General features: G+C 45.8%; 1 protein-coding gene across 1 annotated transcript in view; it reads right to left on the bottom strand.

Annotated features, from left to right (window-relative positions):
• The window catches only part of RIT2 (Ras like without CAAX 2), a 191,129-nt gene that overhangs the window by 114,212 nt on the left and 58,581 nt on the right, over window positions 1-18,336 (bottom strand). Inside the window, exon 2 of the mRNA XM_056848687.1 lies at window positions 2,299-2,355. Within this exon, the coding sequence (XP_056704665.1) occupies window positions 2,299-2,355 (57 nt within the window). The remainder of the gene's footprint in view (window positions 1-2,298; window positions 2,356-18,336) is intronic.

Here is an 18,336-nt window from a genome sequence, read left to right as displayed (position 1 = left end):
TTCCTCTTCGACACAGCACAATCGTAGCGGTGATTTCGATGATTGTTTCGGAGAGGAATTAAGAGGCTCAAGGTTGGAATTGGCTTAGATTTGGATCCTGTTTAGCAGGAGGGGAGCAGCATTCTTGGACCAGAACTTTCTGACCCTCTTATTGGGTCCTGCTGTGCCCCCAAAGTCATGCCTCTCTCCTCCATTGATGGACCCCAGGGAACAGCATGTAGGCCAAAGCAGGATAAGGTAGTCAATGAAGATCCAAGTCAACCAGAGCACCATTGGTGAGGTGGTAGATGTTACACCTGCTAATGAGTGTAAAAAGGGGAACATAATTTGGTACAGATTCTTTAGAATCCAAGCCTCCTCCTCCTCCTCCTCCTCCTTCTTTTCTTCTTCTTCTTCTTCTTCAGTGCTTTAGTCCTTATGGTGCAAAGCTATACTCGAGAGAGCCAGCATGGTGTAGAGATTAAGAGCAGTGGACTCTAATCTGGAGAACTGGGTTTGATTCTCCACTCCTCGACATGATGCTTGCTAGGTGGCATTAGGCCAGTCACAGTTCTCTGTGAACTCTCTCAGCCCCACCTACCTCACAAAGTGTCTGTTGTGGGGAGGGGAAGGGAAGGCAATTGTAAGCTGCTTTGAGACTCCTTAAAGGTAGAGAAAAAGCGGGGTGTAAAAAAATGACTCTTCTTCCTTAAGCTTCTGAAATCTCAGAAGCCAAAGGGTTGAATAATAGTTCTGGGGGGGGGGGGTATGTTAATATCATGTCTGACTCTCGCTCTCCCCGTGACTAAGAAATTAAATTTATGCATAATTAGCCAAACAGCCATGACATGGATGGGCTAGGCTAGCCCGATCCTCCATGTCTTAGAAAATTACCACGGTCGGCTCTAGGTAGCACTTCGGAGGGAGACCACCAAGGCAGACCAGAGTTGCTATGCAGAGGCAGGCACTGGTAAACCATCTCTGTCTCCTGCCTTGAAAACTCTATGGGGTTGCCAAATGTCTGCTGTGCCTTGACAGCACTTTCTACTGCCAATGAAGCAATTCAGAAACAGTTTTGCAAAACAAAGATCAAGAATACAGTTTGAAGAATACAACTTTTCTTGGCACAGAATCTGACCGCTTTAAAACCTTTAGCAAAGAAAACCCTCTGCCTTGAATCCGGTGGAAGTTCTTCTCCCACCCACCAGTAAAACAAATGCTTGTGTGAATTTTCAGAGTATTCCACCATCAGTCATTTAAGTATGAATTATAAACTTTATGTGGAACCTTTCTATTATCTAATTTCTGAAAATAAATTAGTTATTTCTTATTGTCAGTTGTAATGACTACAAGTCACATGGTTCTGAAATGTAAGGGTATACTTGCTTTTGAAGCTATTTTGGTACTAGTAGGTTCCTTAATAATATTATTAATTAGAAGAAGGAGAAGAGTTGGTTTTTATGAGCCGACTTTCTCTACAACTTAAGGAGACTCAAACCAGCTTACAATCACCTTCCCCTCCCCACAACAGATACCCTGTGAGGTAGGTGGGGCTGAGAGTGTGTGACTAGCCCAAGGTCACCCAGCTGGCTTCTTGTGTAGGAGTGGGGAAACAAATCCAGTTCACCAGATTACCCTCCACCGCTCATGTGGAAGAGTGGGGAATCAAACCCGGTTCTCCAGATCAGACTCCACCACTCCAAACCACCACTCCAAACCACCACTCTTAACCACTACACCACGCTGGTAAAGATACTTTTTCTTATACCACTTTGTTTTATTATAAGCTCTTCCACTTCCTTTAATGTCTCAAAAGAGCAATGATGTTGTGTTTTTGATTATATGCAAATATATTTAAATTTAATTGATCAGTTCTTTGGTCAGAGGACAGATGATTACTCATTTCCCCCAATGGGTATCTCTCCTGGAGTGGGAATCTTCAAGCAGAGATAGGATAGCCATCTGTTAGGAAACTTTTTAAAAATTTAATGTGTTAAGCAGAAGGTTGAATTAGATGACCTAATAGCCCATGATTCTAACTATAACATTTAATTGGTTGGGTGCCCTGTTTTTATCTGGTTATGGCCCAGGCTAGCCTGATCTTGTCAGTTCTCGGAAGCTAAGCAGGGTTGGCCCTGGTTAGTACATGGATGGGAGACTACCAAGGCATACCAGGGTTGCTATGCAGAGAAAGGCAATGGCAAACCACCTCGGTTAGTCTTGAAAGCGCTACTCGGTTGCCATAAGTTAGCTGCAACTTGACGGCATTTTTACATACATTGGCTGCATAATCCAGGAAACAATGTAGACTCAACTTACCAATGGTGGGATCATGGTAATCGGGAAACCGATGGCTTATGAACTGCATCGTCATGGCTGGGAAGACATGAAAAAAAATCATTGGGCATTAATGGCATCTGCAATATATATGTAGGTCAAGCCACAATCACGTAGCTGGCATTTGTGAATGATGGTCAGTCAATGATGATTCACAGGAGAGATTCCTGCTTTGTTAGCACACATACAGACTCAGTGAAAACAAACTTTCTCAGGCCTTCTCAATTCATTTACGAGAACTGACTTTGTGTTGCTTTCATGGTGTTGAAATTGCTGACCCCAATTGGCCAAGATGATGAGCCTCAGAATGTTCATGAACATCTCAACAACTCAAGGACTCTGCTGTCAACCTAACGGCAATCTAACTTCTGCTGGAGAAAAGAAAGATTGGTTGTGTCTACGATGAAAACTTCACATGTGACAAGTAGTAGCTACTATGGTCAAGAGGGAGCAGGAGGGAGACCCCAGATAGTAGGGAAGCAAGATTTTCCCTCATGCTATAAAGGAACAACCCAGCCACTGTATCAAAACCAGATCATATGATTTGCCCAGCTCAATAGAACCCCATGGTAACAATCACCTCCGTCTAAACTTTGGCCCCACCTAGCCCCACACTACTCAAGAAAATGGAAGGAGAAAGAAAAATGTGCGAGAATAGGTAGAATGGCAAGAAGCTTGTAATCCAAAAAGTGGACTATGATGACAGACTTTGAACATGTGCGCTGAAAAGTGTTGAATCAATTTGGCACATCCTTTTCCATTGCCCATTCTATACAGATATACAGCTTAAATATATTGACCCCGTCTTTACAAACCTGGTGGGCCTGTCTGATCAAGTTAAAGAACAATATATATTGAGAGATACTTCTCCAGGCATAACTGAGGAGGTTGCCAAATTCCGTAATAACAATCTAATGATTTGCAAAAAAAGGGAACTGGGAGTAAATTGTTGTACCTAATTTGTGTATATATCTGATGTTTGACATTTTAATTGGTATTTTGTACTGGCCTGATATTATATGCCATTAAAGGTTTTGATTGATTGATTGATTGATTGATTGATTGATTGAGTGACAAGAAGCTTGAAGCTTTGCGAAAGAATCAGCAGAGGAGATGAGGAACCGAGATAGGTATAGTAGGAAATAGGTAGGTATAATAGGAAAGGGGGATTTGAAGAAACCCCTAATGGTCAGGAGGAAAGGTATGCTGTGTGTCCTGGGGGCCAGATTACATCAGGAGAAAGCTTCTTCTGTGGGTGGAAGCTGATGACACCACCAGAAATGATACCCAGACCTCACTATGTCAGCTAACTAAGGTTGCCAGCTTGCCTGGAGGAAAAAAAAATGTCCTGTCCCTTTAATAGAGGTGTACTGTATGGAAATGGGCAGCTGAAGTTAAACAATGTCACCTGATAGCAAAGGGACATCTAAGAGGACCAGTTTCAAAGCTGGCAACCCTACAGCTAACAAACCAGTGTATTTTTAGCAGGATCATTTTAGATACAATTTCTATTCTGGCCATTTCCACGTTGAAATTTCATTTCGAGCAAATGTTACCGATCAGCGCATTCTTTTCCGGATCATCTCTTTGCAAACGGAGGGTTAACCAGATGATCGCGAAGGTTACAGATCATCAAGATTAAACATTTATTACCATGTTAATAAATGATTGCACCTGCGGTCTGGGCAAACATAAATGTTAAGGCATGTCATTATAAATTCATAGCCGCTCCGCAAGGATCGTGGTTTAAAGAAGCTCCTTTACAATACAGACACCGTGGATGGGGAACGTTTCTACCTGGGCTTTCATGAAAGCTTTCTGTTTTATTGTTTCTAAAGTTCCTTTTCTTGCACTGGTCTTCCTGACTGAAATGCACTGTGGCTAGGAACACAGCCTATTTTAGGTCTTTTATACATGGGAGTTTTACCTGGGGTTTGAGGCTCTCTTGACCCACGCTTTCTGTTCCGAATCCTACAAATGCTGTGCATGTCATTGTTTGCCCTGGAGAAAGTCCTGGGGTTTCCAAAGTACTGCAGAATCACCAGAAGAAATTCGGAAGTGTGTGAGTCTCCGCCCCTTGAAAACACTGCTTTGTAAGTAGCTGTAGCTCTTACTGTGAGGAAAACTTCACCTCCCAGTCCCCTCTCCCATGCTTTGGGTTAAGCATGGAATTGGGGATGATTTGACCCAGGCTGATCTCAGGGGAGATCGAGGAATTGCATTACAACAGGATCGAGAAGACCCAGATATTGTGTGGGCTGGGTGCGTGATCATCTCTAAAGGACAGGAAACTCATGCATAGGCCCAACGAAAAACCGAGTCGGACAGCAGAGAAAGTGCCCATGCATAAAAGACTTAGAGGACTTTTATCAAACTAAAAAATAATAATAATGGAAGAGTAGTTACATTTATGATAGCAAGTGAGACTGAGGTGAGCTGACAGGGTTGAGCAAAGACAGTCTAAATCCTTGCTTGGGTAAGAAACGTCACGTTTTTGCCATCAATTTGCCACCAGCTTTTTGCAACCCCATCGAGTTTTCAAGGCAAGAGACAAACAGAATTGGTTTGCCTGACTCTGCCTAGCAACCCTAGACTTTCTCGGTGGTCTCCCATCCAAGTACTAACCAGGGCCAACCCTGCTTAGCTTATGAGATCTGAAGACCCAAGACAGGACAAGAACTTCACTGAGGTAGGGTTGCCAGCTCCGGGTTGGGAAATACTTGGACATTTTGGGGGTCCAAGTGGCCGCCGCTCATGTGGAGGAGTGGGGAATCAAACCCAGTCCTCCAGATTAGAGTCCACCACTCCAAACCACCGCTCTTAACCACTACACCACGCTGGTTTCTTTTATGCCCTGACTTGTTCTTTCAGTGGCTTGTTTTAATAGTGTGTTGTGTTGGCTGTGTTTTAATGGTTTTGTTCTATTTTAGCTGCGAGCCACCTTCAGCAGGTCTTTGGAGTGGTTGTATATATCTTTTCAAAGTAAACAAGATGAAATGGCAGGGGACCATGAAAACTTCCCGAGTCCAAATGGGAGATGATGCCGTAGTGCTGAGCTTAAGGGTTTTGTAACAAGATACTTGATGCAATGGCAGGGCTTTTATTACAGTGTTGAACAAAGGAATTAAATGCAAAAAATAGATTGTCTCATACAGGGCATAATGTTCAGCTCTGTCTGCAATATGATAATCCGGTAATAGAGGTATTGCTTTCTGATGACATGCTTCTTTGGACTCATCAGAATAATAAACCCCAGCTCCAAACTGCATCTATCGATAAATTAGGGACACTTATCTCTGATTTATGTATGCAGCGGAAGAGGACGCTGTGTTAAACAGGCTTTTAAAGTAAAATGAGTCAATAGCAGACATGCGTATGGCCGGAATGGAAAGAAATACATAAAGCAGATGACTGTAATAAATGGTGTGTTTATTGTATCAAAAGGGTGGGGAGGGGATAAGGTTCCAAGTGAATCACTGCAGTTATTTCTGGAAAGTCCGGACCTGCAAGTCATCATATAGATAAGCTCATGAATATTGGATGAGCCTTGGAAGTTCCGCCTATTTATAGAAGGCATTTGTCTAATTCGCAGGTCTCCCAATCCAAAGTGAAAGACGATTGTTGCAGGAAACTTGGGTGACTCATTCTTTTGGCTGTCTCAACTAAATTTTGGGTTGCAATTATGGGCAGCCCAATCCTAAAGGGGGAGCAGATCCACGTGGCTGGGAGCCGTGCCGCTGCAGCGCCTTCTCAGAGACTTTCCAAATGCTTCAGAGGCAAAAAGAGCCGATCAAAAAAAAGGGGGGGGGAATCCCCCATTGCTCAAGGGGATGTTCCTGGGGCAAAAGGGATAATTTTAAAAGTACCCCGGGATAATTTTAAAAGAACTCCCTTTTCACAGTTTGTAATGGCCACCTGCTTCCTCACCCAAGAATCATGGGAAAACTCTATTTCCCATGAATGCTTGCAATGGGCCTGCACAATTGTGCAGGCTTTTTGCAAGCATTAATGGGAAATAGAGTTTTCCCATGACTCTTGGGTACGGATGCAGCCATTACAGACTGTGAAAAGTAAGTACTTTAAAAATTCTCCTGGGGGGCATTTTTTGAGGCAGAGTCACCAAATTTGCTGCACAGCTTCAAGGGACTCTCCTTGCATGAACCCCAAAGTTTGGTAAAGGTTGGGACAGGGCGATCTGATGTTATGGGGTGCCGAAGGGGTCACCTTCCTCTTCCATAGAGAAGCATTGTAAACTTTACATTGTAAACTTTACAATGCTTCTCTAAGGAGGAGGGGGCAACCCCTTCTGGACCCCATAAAATTGGACCCCCTCACCTCATCTTCACCAAACTTGGGGTTCATGCAAGGAGAATCCTTTGAAGTTACCCTGAAAATTGGGGAACTCTACCTCCAAAAATGCTTCCCCCAGAGCTCATTAAAAAAATTCCCATTGGGAAAAGCCTGGGAAAGCCGAAGCCGAAAAAAGCTGAATATCTATTCAGCTGATTCTGTGATTGGCTATCTGGCTTTGGCTTTATTCCCAGGTTTTGGTATTCAGTAAAACCAAAACCCGAATATTGCCGAAATGGCTAATTCCGGGTTTATTTTTGGTTTGGGTTTATTGATATGCACAACCCTACTCTTAATCAATCTGAATGGTCCATTAAAAAAAAAAAGGTGAGACACTGAAAAAAACGTTGATTAGGAATTCCTGGGAACTCAAAAGCTAGTAGACACTTTTGTGATATTTTGTTGGCCCTTAATATCATAGAGCTGGAAGGGAACATAGACGCCATCTAGTCCAACCCCCTACTTAATGCAGGATCACCCTAGAGCATCCCTGACAAGTGTTTGTCTAGCTTCTGCTTAGACTGCCAGTGAGGGGAAGTTCACCACTTCCCTAGGTAGCTGATTCCACCATCAAACAACTCTTAAAGTAATTCCCCCCCAATATCTAGATAGTGTCTCTCTGTCCGCAATTTAAACCCATTCTTGCGAGTCCTCTCCTCTTCTGCCAACAGGAACAGCTCCCTGCCCTCCTCTAATTGACAGCCCTTCAAATACTTAAGAGAGGAATCATGTCCCCCCTCAACCTCCTCTTCTCCAGACTAAACATTCCCAACTCCCTCAGCCTCTCCTCGTAGGGCTTGATCTCCAGGCCCCTGACCATCCTCATTGCTCTCCTCTGCACCCATGCAATTCTGTCTATGTCATTCTTTGTTTCCTTGTGGGATTTTTCTGCAGACCAGAAATAGCTACCTACAATCTTTGGCTAACAGCCATTGAGCATACATGGTAGATTCTTGCTGCGGGAGTTCGTTTTTGTTACCATGCAACATTTCTGCTAGAAAGCAACTGTTGGCATGATCGTTGCTATGCTGGAGCTAGGCAGCAAAAGCAGCTGAGAGCCTCCAGAGGAACTGGAATGTTTTAAAAAGATTTCCTATAATGGTGCATTTCAGGGATGTGCGAATAAATGTGGCCTTTCGAATGTTGTCATTGCAAGCCTTTTCATTTTGCCCATATTTATCACTGGCGTTTCCAGTTTGGTTTTCTTTTACAGCCTTTTTAAAGGACATTCCAACATCACATGACATTTTATGCCCTTTTTACAACATTTATGTGTAATTGGTAATATTCTATCAAATGTCATTGGCATGGCTGAGGGGAAAATGGGGGGTAACTGAACTCCTCAAGACCCATTAACCATTCAACCCCTCTCTGCTGCACATGATTTGTTGTGAAGGTGCACAGTTAAAATTCTCAAATTTAGAGCAGAAGGGGAGGGAAGACTGTCCTGGTTAGAGTTGCCAAGTTGCCCCCAGCCTCCCGCAGGGGATTAGAGTGGGGGTAGGGTTTCCAGATCCAGGTTGGAGATTTGGGGATGGAGCCTGGGGATGACAACCCAAAGGGAGACTGCAGCCAAGAAATCAGTAGGAGATTGAGATGAGGAAGGGCAGCCATGAAGGAGTTAGGAAAGATTCTTAAGTGTAAGGATGTGTCACTGGCCACCAAGATCAAGTTAATAATAATAATAATCTATTGCAGTCATAGACCAGTAAATATAATATTGCATTGCTATGCTACAAATCCAAAATCTCAAAGATCAAGTTAGTTCATGCCATTGTATTCCCTATTAATATGTATGGGTGTGAAAGCTGGACAATTACGAAAGCTGATAGGAAGAAAGTAATAGGGCTGTCAAAAAAAAATTCGGTACAGTTCGGATTCGGCCGAATTTGGCCCTTGTGGGTTCGGTATGTGCCGAAGTCCGAACTCCCCCACTTCGGATCCGTTCAATTCGGCGGGAATTCAAAGTTCGGAAAAAAATTTGGCCGAATAAAGCCATTAAAAACACAATTGCGCCTTTCTGTGGCTCTGGGGGGGCATTTTTGGGGTTAGAGGTCCCAAACTTTTGGCAGAGCTTCAAAGGACGTTTATTGAAAGACTCCCCAAGTTTTGTAAAGATTGGGTCAGGGGGGGCTGAGATATGGGCCCTGAAAGGGGTCCCCCCCACCCTTAATGTGCATCTCTCAGCAGAGCTTGCCACCCACGTACAAAGCTCCCAGCCCCGACAACAGCTGAGAAATTAGCAAAACAACTGCAAACACAACCTTGTTAAACAACACCTTTGCAACACACAACTGAAACCTCCCCCCTCAAACCAGGGAGCGAGAGACTCGAGGGGGAACACACACCCCAGGCAGAACCGACGAAAGCCCCCTTTGGCTTCCCCCCCACCCACAGAAACTGCTCCCTCCCCACACACACACAGACTCTGCTTTCCCCCCCACACACACACACATACACAGGAGAAAAATTATAGATTAAAGCCCCCAAAGGGGTCTTACTGTGGCTGTCTTCTGTTCCATCAAGAGGGGCTGAAGAGAGGATTTGTAATCCAAGATGATTCCAATTAGGCACGGAACGTTTTGCTCTGGAGAAGATGCACAGGATCGGCTGATCCATTCATCCCAATAGGGAAAAGGGGAAAGGGGAAAGGGGAAAGCCCATATCTCGGGACCCCCTGACCCAATGTTCACAAAACTTGGGGGGTATCTTAAGAACACTGGTCTGAAACTCCGCTCAAAGTTTGGGATCTGCACCCCAAAAAATGCGCCCCCTGCAGCCATGGAAAGAGAAAAGGGGGGAGGCGATATTTCTGCCCCCACTGAACCCATCTTTACAAAACTTGGGTAGTATCTTAAGAATAATTCACTGAAGCTATGCTAAAAGTTTGGGGGCTATATCCCCAAAAAAGCGCCCCCTGCAGCCACATAAATGGAAAAAGGGGGGAGGGAAAAGGGGGGGAGCCCATATCTCGGGACCCCCTGACCCAATGTTCACAAAACCTGGGGGGTATCTTAAGAACACTGGTCTGAAACTCTGCTCAAAGTTTGGGATCTGCACCCCCAAAAATGCGCCCCCTGCAGCCATGGAAAGAGAAAAGGGGGGAGGCGATATTTCTGCCCCCAGTGAACCCATCTTTACAAAACTTGGGTAGTATCTTAAGAATAATTGACTGAAGCTATGCTAAACGTTTGGGGGCTATATCCCCAAAAAAGCGCCCCCTGCAGCCACATAAATGGAAAAAGGGGGGAGGGAAAAGGGGGAGAGCCCATATCTCGAGACCCCGTGACCCAATGTTTACAAAACTTGGGGGGTATCTTAAGAACACTGGTCTGAAACTCTGCTCAAAGTTTGGGATCTGTACCCCCAAAAATGCACCCCCTGCAGCCATGGAAAGAAAAAGGGGGGAGCCCATATCTCGGGACCCCCTGACCCAATGTTTACAAAACTTGGGGGGTACCTTAAGAAGCTTCATCTGAAGCTCCAGTGAAAGTTTTGTGTCTGTACCCCAAAAAATACGCCCCCTGCAGCCACAGAAAGGAGCGAATGTGCACAAGCACCCACACACACACACACGAGGATTTCGCTCTCTCTCTCTCTCTCTCCCTGGCCGGGCCGCACATCAGCTGATTCCTCCAGTACTCAATCCTGACTGATTGGCCAGAAGAAGACCCAGCTTGCCCACCGATTGGCCGGGGGAGGAGAATGCTGCTTACTGACGGTTATGCTGCTTACTGATGGCCGAATTTGCCGAATTTATTCACGAACTCCCGAACTTGCTGAATTCGCCCCCCCCCCCCGGTTGCCAGTCAGTTTTGAGTTCGGTTCCTCCTGAACTAAAAACCACCGAATCAGGGGAAATTCGGCTGATTTTCAGTTCGGGCCGAACTGAATTGACAGCCCTAGAAAGTAGATTCCTTTGAATTGTGGTGTTGGAGCAGAGTATTACGGATACCATGGATTGCCAAAAAAAAAAAAACCCAAATCAGTGGGTTCTAGATCAAATCGAGCCTGAACTGACCCTAGAAGCTAAAATGACTCAACTGGGGCTGTTGTACTTTGGTCACATTCTGAGAAGACAAGAGCCACTGGAAAAGACAATTAGGCTAGGAAAAGTCGAAGGCAGCAGGAAAAGAGGAAGACCCAACAAGAGATGGATTGACTCTATGAAGGAAGCCACAGCCCTCTATGAAGGAAGCCATGGCCCTCAGTTTGCAAGATCTGAGCAAGGCTTTTAAGGATAGGATGTTTCGGAGGACATTGTTTCATAGGGTCACCATGAGTCGGAAGCGACATGACGGCACTTAACACAAACACACACAGCCTGGGGAGGACAGGGACATCAGTGGGATACAATGACTTACAGCGCATTCCTGAGCCTCCAGGGCGAAAGCCCTTAGGAGGCTAGGAAGGTGCCGTGCCAGCATCCGGGCTCTCCACACAGGCATCCAACGCCAGCGTAAGCAGTCCATACGCCAGCAGGAAGGCTTGGATGCCAGTTGTGGGCCACTGCTGCAGCAGCGCCGGCCCAGGACACCGACAGAGCCTTCTGCTGGCGTTCGAACACCAGCAAAGGCCACGCCAGCATCCCGGGGTGTTACAGCATCCCGGGAGGCGTTCCTAGTGTGTTCCGGCTCCAAAGCCCTTTCAGCCCAGTAACGCCCCTTTTTATTTTTGGCAAGATATGTCACCTTTTAGGTGGTGTATCTTCTGTGCAACCCTATGAGGGTTGCACAGATTTTTTGTGCTGGGAGGAGGTTTCGGCGGGGCTGAAACCTCCTTTGGAGGCAGCACAGCCGCGTTGCCTCCTAAGCCCAACGCAGATATTCCTCTCAAGAATGCATTGTTGGAGTCCACCCTCGAAAGCATCAATTTTCTCCAGGAGAACTGATCTCTGTAGTCTGGAGATGAGATGTAATTCTGGGGGATCCCTAGGTCCCACTTGGAGGCTGGCATCCCCAGACAGTCCACCCCATTGCATTTAATGCAATGAGGAAAGCTTTTAAAATAATAATAACTATTGCTGTCCATGCAGATAGAGAGGGGGGGCTGGCTACGTGTCTAGTTGTTCCTTGCGAAATGGCATCTGCTGGACACTCGAATGGGATTGCAGGAAAATGGATTCCCTCTCGTTCACTCGGAGGGGCCGTCCTGCCCGTGGATCCTTGGTGCCTGTCTCGCGTGATGGTGCGTGAGTTCTCCCCTTTAGTGTCTAGGGTTTGCTGCCTGTCTGGAATGGTGGCGACACGTATCTTTGGGGTGGCCAGGTAGCACAGTCCGGTAGAAGGCCACTGCCAGGTAACAGCTTGACACACGCTAGATAATGTTTAAAGACAGACCATCGGTTGCTTTTTTTCTAACAAGGCTTGAAACACCGGAATTCAACAGTGCATTAGAAGGCATTATTAAGGAAGAGACCATGGAAACAGCATAAAACAGATTCAATGCCGTGTTGATAACAATGTTCTCCGTAGGGATAAAAGACTGATCCAAAGGAAGAGTCCTCATTTGCAGGCAATGCATTGATAGAACCTGTCTCCCGTTTCTATTTCCTGTGGGCATCATGGTGCCCGCCAAATATTTCCTGGCACCTGCCAAGTGTTTTTAGAAAGTGGGCAGGGCCAGATGGGACACTTCCCAGCAAGCCTTCTGATTGGCCAGTGGAGTTTTGATTGGCTTTGCCGATTTTTAAAAACACGTTGGTTTGGCAGCAGCGGCCTCCACAGCTCAAGGATCTTCACAGCATGACTGAAAGTGAGCTGCGGCAGGCATTTTGCGATGGTGCCCACCACCCTGTGGCAGCATTTCAAAGTTGCCCGTAGGCTCGACAGGTTTGGGGAGCCCTCGTTTAGTGGGAGTTTCCATGCTTTGAACAAAGAAATTCTTGGCTTCAATCCTGGGCACATCAGTTACAGGAACAGGAAGTAGGCAGAGAACTTCTGAAGCTATCTTGTACTTGAACAAAAGATCTAATTTGGTATTTGAGAGCCTTCGTGGTGTAGGGGTTGAGAGCGGTGGACTCTAATCTAGAGTACCAGGTTTGATTCCCCACTCCTCCACATGAGCAGTGGACTCTAATCTAGAGAAGCAAGTTTGATTCCCCACTCCTCCACATGAGCGGCAGACTCTAATCTGGAGGACCAGGTTTGTTGCCCACTCCTCCCCATGAGCAGCAAACTCTATTCTGGAGGACCAGGTTTGATTCCCCACTCCTCCACATGAAGCCAGCTGGGTGACCTTGGGCTAGTCACAGTTCTCTCCAAACTCTCTCAGCCCCACCTACCTCACAAGGTGCCTGTTGTGGGGAGAGGAAGGGAAGGAGATTGTAAGCAGGTTTGATTCTCTTTAAAAGGTAGAGAAAGTTGGCACATAAAAACCAACTCTTCGTCATTTGTTCATGTAATGATGCATGTCACATATATTCTTTGGTACATTCTAGTGAGCTTTTTTTTTTAAAAAAATGCATAAAATATATTGTAGCCGTTGGGATTGCTGTTGGTTCCCTTTCTCAGAGCTCAAAGCTTTTACTCTATCAAGAATGCTGAGTGCAAAGAGCCCTAGGGTTGGAAATGCAATTGGTATCCTTCCATGTTAGAAATGTATCAAATGCGCTTAGTGCTAACCAGGTGGGAGTTCATGCCTTAACTTTCTGACGGACTTCTTTGCAGTTCCCAATGATTCTTCTCCTGCTCATTGATTTCCTATCAGAAAGACTTGGTGCAATAACCGTGCGCATACATATATAATAAATGGTGGTTACCAAAAGGCACAACTATTCTCTCTTTGTGAGCTCTCCATGGTACCTGGATTTTTATTGATTGAGAGGGGCAGCTTGCGCTACCAGGGATACCGATAAAACAAGGAAGATGGATGAGATGCATTTGAATGATGTGAACAGGCAGAGACAGCTTTGTATATTCATAGCCTGCTATGCTATGGGCCATTGTTTTCCTGATATTTGAGGCTAGAAACACCACATGCAGGAGAACAAAGCCACAGATTCTAACAGTGGTGGATGGATACCATTTCAGACTGCTGGTAGAGGATACCATTTTTAATATGTCCCTATATAAAGGATCTATTCAATCAGACAATATCATAGAATCATAGAATCATAGAGTTGGAAGGGACCACAAGGGTCATCTAGTCCAACCCCCTGCCCAATGCAGGAATTGCATAACTACCTCCTCCCCACATACACACCGGTGACCCCTACTCCATGCCTAGAAGGTGGCCAAGATGCCCTCCCTCTCATGAACTGCCTCTCATGAACTGCCTAAGGTCATAGAATCAGCATTGCTGACAGGTGGCCATCTAGTCTCTGCTTAAAAACCTCCAGGGAAGGAGAGCTTACCACCTCCCAAGGAAGCCTGTTCCACAGAGGAACCACTCTGTTAGAAATTTCTTCCTAATGTCTAGATGGAAACTCTTTTGAGCTCGGGTAGAAGCGTTTAAGCCCTGAGCTTTCCTGGCTGAGCTAGCTTTCTACTTACAAGGAGTTTTTTTTTGGGGGGGTGGCTTTAAAAATTAATTGCTCACCTTCACTCAGAAGTATTATAGTCCGAGGCCTCAGTCTTAACTCATTCCAATAATACCAAGCCCTATGAGGAAAGGCTGAGGGAGCTGGGGGCATTTAGTCTGGAGAAGAGGAAGTTGAAGGGGGACATGATTGCTCTCTTTAAGTATTTGCAGGACTGTCACTTCGAGGACGGCAGGGAGCTGTTCCTGTTGGCAGCAGATAATGGGTTTAAATTGCAGTCAGAAAGGTACCAGCTGGTTATTAGGGGGAAAAATTACACTAAGAGTTGTTCGACAGTGGAATCAGTTACCTATGAGGTGGTGAGCTCCCACTCACTGGCAGTCTTTAAGTAGAAGTTGGATAGTCAAGGATGCTCCAGGCTGATCCTGCATTAAGCAGGGGTTTGGTCTAGATGGCCTGTATGGCCCCTTCCAACTCTATGATTCTATTATTCTAAGTCCTGACCTTTCCTTGCTGAGCTACCTTTCTACTTGCAAGGAGTTTTTTTTTTGGGGGGGGGGCTTTAGAAATTAATCATGCACCTTCACTCTGAAGTATTAAAGTCTCAGATCTCAGTCTTACTTCATTCCAATAAGACATGTTATACTTTCAACATGGGAAGGTCCCCAGGCAAACTTGTCTAGCTTGAATTCCCTTGATTACATGCAAGGTAAGATTCTGGTCAGTTTATCTCAACAGTCATTGAGCCTATAAATGCCTTATATGAGTCAGACCAGCTAGGGTTGCCAGCTTCCAGGCAGGGGCTGAAGTTCTCCCAGAATTACAACTGATCTCCAGACTACAGAGATCAGTTCCCTTATAGAAAATGGCAGCTTTGGAGGGCATGCCATTGATTCACGGTAAAATACCCCCCCTCCAAATCTCCAGGTATTTCCCAGGTTGGCAACACTACCATGGGTCCATCAAGGTCAACATTGCCTGCTCTGACTGGCAGTTGCACTTCAGGGTTTCAGGTGAAGGACTTTCACATCACCTACTATCTGATACTTTTGTCAGGAGATACTGAGGATTGAACCTGGGACCTCCTGTATGCCCAGCAGATGCTCCACCAATGAGCCACATTCCTCCCTGTTGTCATTCTTAATTTTTTTCTTGAGCAGCTTCACTCCCATCTATTTCCATTTTTCTTACAGGACAAACCACTGCAGCATGCAGCTCCTTTTCACTCTCCCTAGCCCACCTCATTGTGCTGCGGAAAAACCCCAAAATGTCATCTGGAGGAACTTTGTACATTGCCCTGAGTTCCTCCTTATACCAGGCTAGATCCCAAAATTAGAAGCCAAGCCTGCCAGGAAAAGAGCCTACTAGCAGAAAGTATTTTCTCTACCACCCCCGTCCCTCTATAGCAGAGATCCCCAACATGGTGCAAGCAATTCATGGGAAACTGAGCTTTTCCATGATTTTTGGGTGAGGAAGCAGGCAGCCATTACAGACTATGAAAAGTAAGTACTTTAAAAATTCTCCCAGGAGTGTGTGCATTTTTTGAGATAGAGTCACCAAATTCGCAACTTAGCTGCAAGGGAATCTCCTTGCATGAACCCCAAAGTCTGATAAAGTTTGGGACAGGAAGTCCAATTTTTTATTATTATTATTATGGGGTCCTGAAGGGGTCAACCCCCTCCTCCATAGACAAGCACTTTACTGCCAGCCTGAGTAGACGATACTGACTTTGTTAGAGCCGTAGTCTGATTCAGTAGGAGGCAACTACTTGTAACAGTTCCATTCAGGTCAGGGGTCATGATTCAGTGGTAGATGCATGCAGAAGGTCCCAGGTTCAATCCTCAACATCTGCAATTAAAAGGATCAGGCAGCAGGTGATATGAAAGACCTCCACCTGAGACCCCGGAGAGTCACTGCTGGTCTGAGTAGACAACACTGACTTTGACCAGGACCAACAGGTTGAAATGAAAGAGTTTTGCGCTAAACTTTCTGACCGTTAGAGCAGTTCCTCGGTGGAGCAGGCTTCCTCATGAGGTGGTGGGCTCTCCTTCTTTGGAGGTTTTTAAGCAGAGACTAGATGGCCATCTGACAGCAATGCTGATTCTGTGAACTTAGGCAATCATGAGAGGGAGGGCAGGAAGGGATGAGTCAGTGGTCGGCTCTCGTGCTCTTTCTTATATGCCCAGGGAAATGCCGATTGCCACTTTGGGGTCAAGAAGGAATTTTCCTCCAGGCCAGATTGGCCAGGGATCATGGAGGGCTTTTGTTGCCATCTTCTGGGCATGGAGTAGGGGTCACTGGGGGGGGGAGAGGTAGTTGTGAAGTTCCTGCATTGTGCAGGGGGTTGGACTAGATGACACAAAGCAAGCGCTGTCTTCGCTTTTTGTGCACAAAGCATTCCCATTTAGCAACAAAGAACAAAGAAAGACGGGCGCCGGTTGCTGGGGAAACACAGGTAGGCAGAAGGCCCCTATTGTCCAGTTCACCTGCTGATCTTGGAGAGACATCGTTATGATTTTTAATGGCCTCGGCTGATCAAAATGACCTTGTTTTATTTCTCTGGAGACAAGCCCATGACAACAGCAATATAATGACCTCTAACACCATAAAGCACTTTTAGATCAATATAGATTAAATGCTATTTTCTACAAGACTGCCCCCTACCCGTTCTGACCCAGAAAAAGGCCTCCTTTAGACATCCATAACTAGCAAGATCCTGCTTAGCTTCTGAGACCTAAAGAAATGCGTAGGCAATTTTTAATTTCTAAAAGTGGTACGGTCAGGGAAAATTTTTAATTTTTCTTTCTTTCTGCAAGGAACGTCTGTGATGTTAATCCATGCCACTGAATATTGGGATAAAATCCCTCTCTGGCAGTAACAGAGAATAGTTGGAAACACATACTAATGGCAGTTGTAATGGCCATGTGCCTCCCCACTTTGAACTGAGGCTGGATCACATAAATAAAACATCCATGAAAACAAATATGGCACAAACATGGTGGTTTGCCATTGACTTCCCCAGTCGAGGAGAAGTAGAAGAAGAGTTGGTTTTTGTATACCAACTTTCTCTACCACTTAAGGAAAGAATCAAACCAGTTTACAATCACCTTCCTTCACCTTCCCACAACAGACACCCTGTGAGGTAGGTGGGGCTGAGAGAACACTAAGAGAGTTGTGACTAGCCCAAGCTCACCCAGCTGGCTTCATGTGTAGGAGTGGGGAAACAAATCCAGTTCGCCAGATTGGCATCCGCTGCTCATGTGGAGGAGTGAGGGATCAAACCCGGTTCTCCAGATTAGAGTCCACCGCTCCAAACCACCACTCTTAACCACTACACCACGCTGGCTTTCTACACTTTACCCCCAGCAAGCTGGGTACTTCTTTTACTGATCTCGGAAGGACGGGAGGCTGAGTCAACCTTGAGCCGGCTAGTAGCGGCTACCTGAAACCAACTTCCGTTGGGATCGATCTCAGATCGTGGGCACAGCTTGGACTGCAGTACTGCAGCTTACCACTCTGCGCCACGGGGCTCCTATATGTGTCAAACTATAATACAAAAAGCACACAAGCACAAACTAATATAAAAACAAAACAGGGGACTTTTTTCTCTTCCTTAACCTGACACTTCTGGGCCCATTATGGACATCACATGCAACCCCCATTTTCCCACATCTAGCCCTACATAGGACAGAAAATCCTTGTGGCAGAAGGACTGTGTTATGTGAAGTTAGACCTTCATTGTTAGGATTGCCAACATGCATCTACTAGTTGGAGATCACCTGCTATTACAACTGATCTCCAGCTGATAGAGATCAGTTCACCTGGAGAAAATGGCCACTTTGGCAATTGGATTCTATGGCATTGAAGTCCCTCCCCAAACCCCACCCTCCTCAGGCTCTGCCCCGAAAACCTTCTGCTAGTGATGAAGAGGGATCTGGCAACCCTGTTTGGATGAGGAATATGATAGGCAGAGCACAAAAAAATGTACCCCAGCGATGCAGGGAGAGCCATGGCTCATTGGTAGAGCATCTACTTGGCATACAGAAGGTCCCAGGTTCAATCCTCGGCATCTCCAGTACGGGTCAGATTGTTGGTGATGTGAAGGACCTGTCCCTGAGACCCTGGAGGGCCACTGCCAGTCTGAGTAGGCAATACCGACTTTGATGGATCAGTGGTCCAATTCAGTTCCC

Source organism: Euleptes europaea, chromosome 4 (genome assembly GCF_029931775.1).
Source record: "Euleptes europaea isolate rEulEur1 chromosome 4, rEulEur1.hap1, whole genome shotgun sequence".
Lineage (NCBI taxonomy): Eukaryota > Metazoa > Chordata > Lepidosauria > Squamata > Sphaerodactylidae > Euleptes > Euleptes europaea.
The sequence above is the reverse complement of the archived record's forward strand: the minus strand, read 5'-3'. Positions and strand labels throughout refer to the sequence as shown.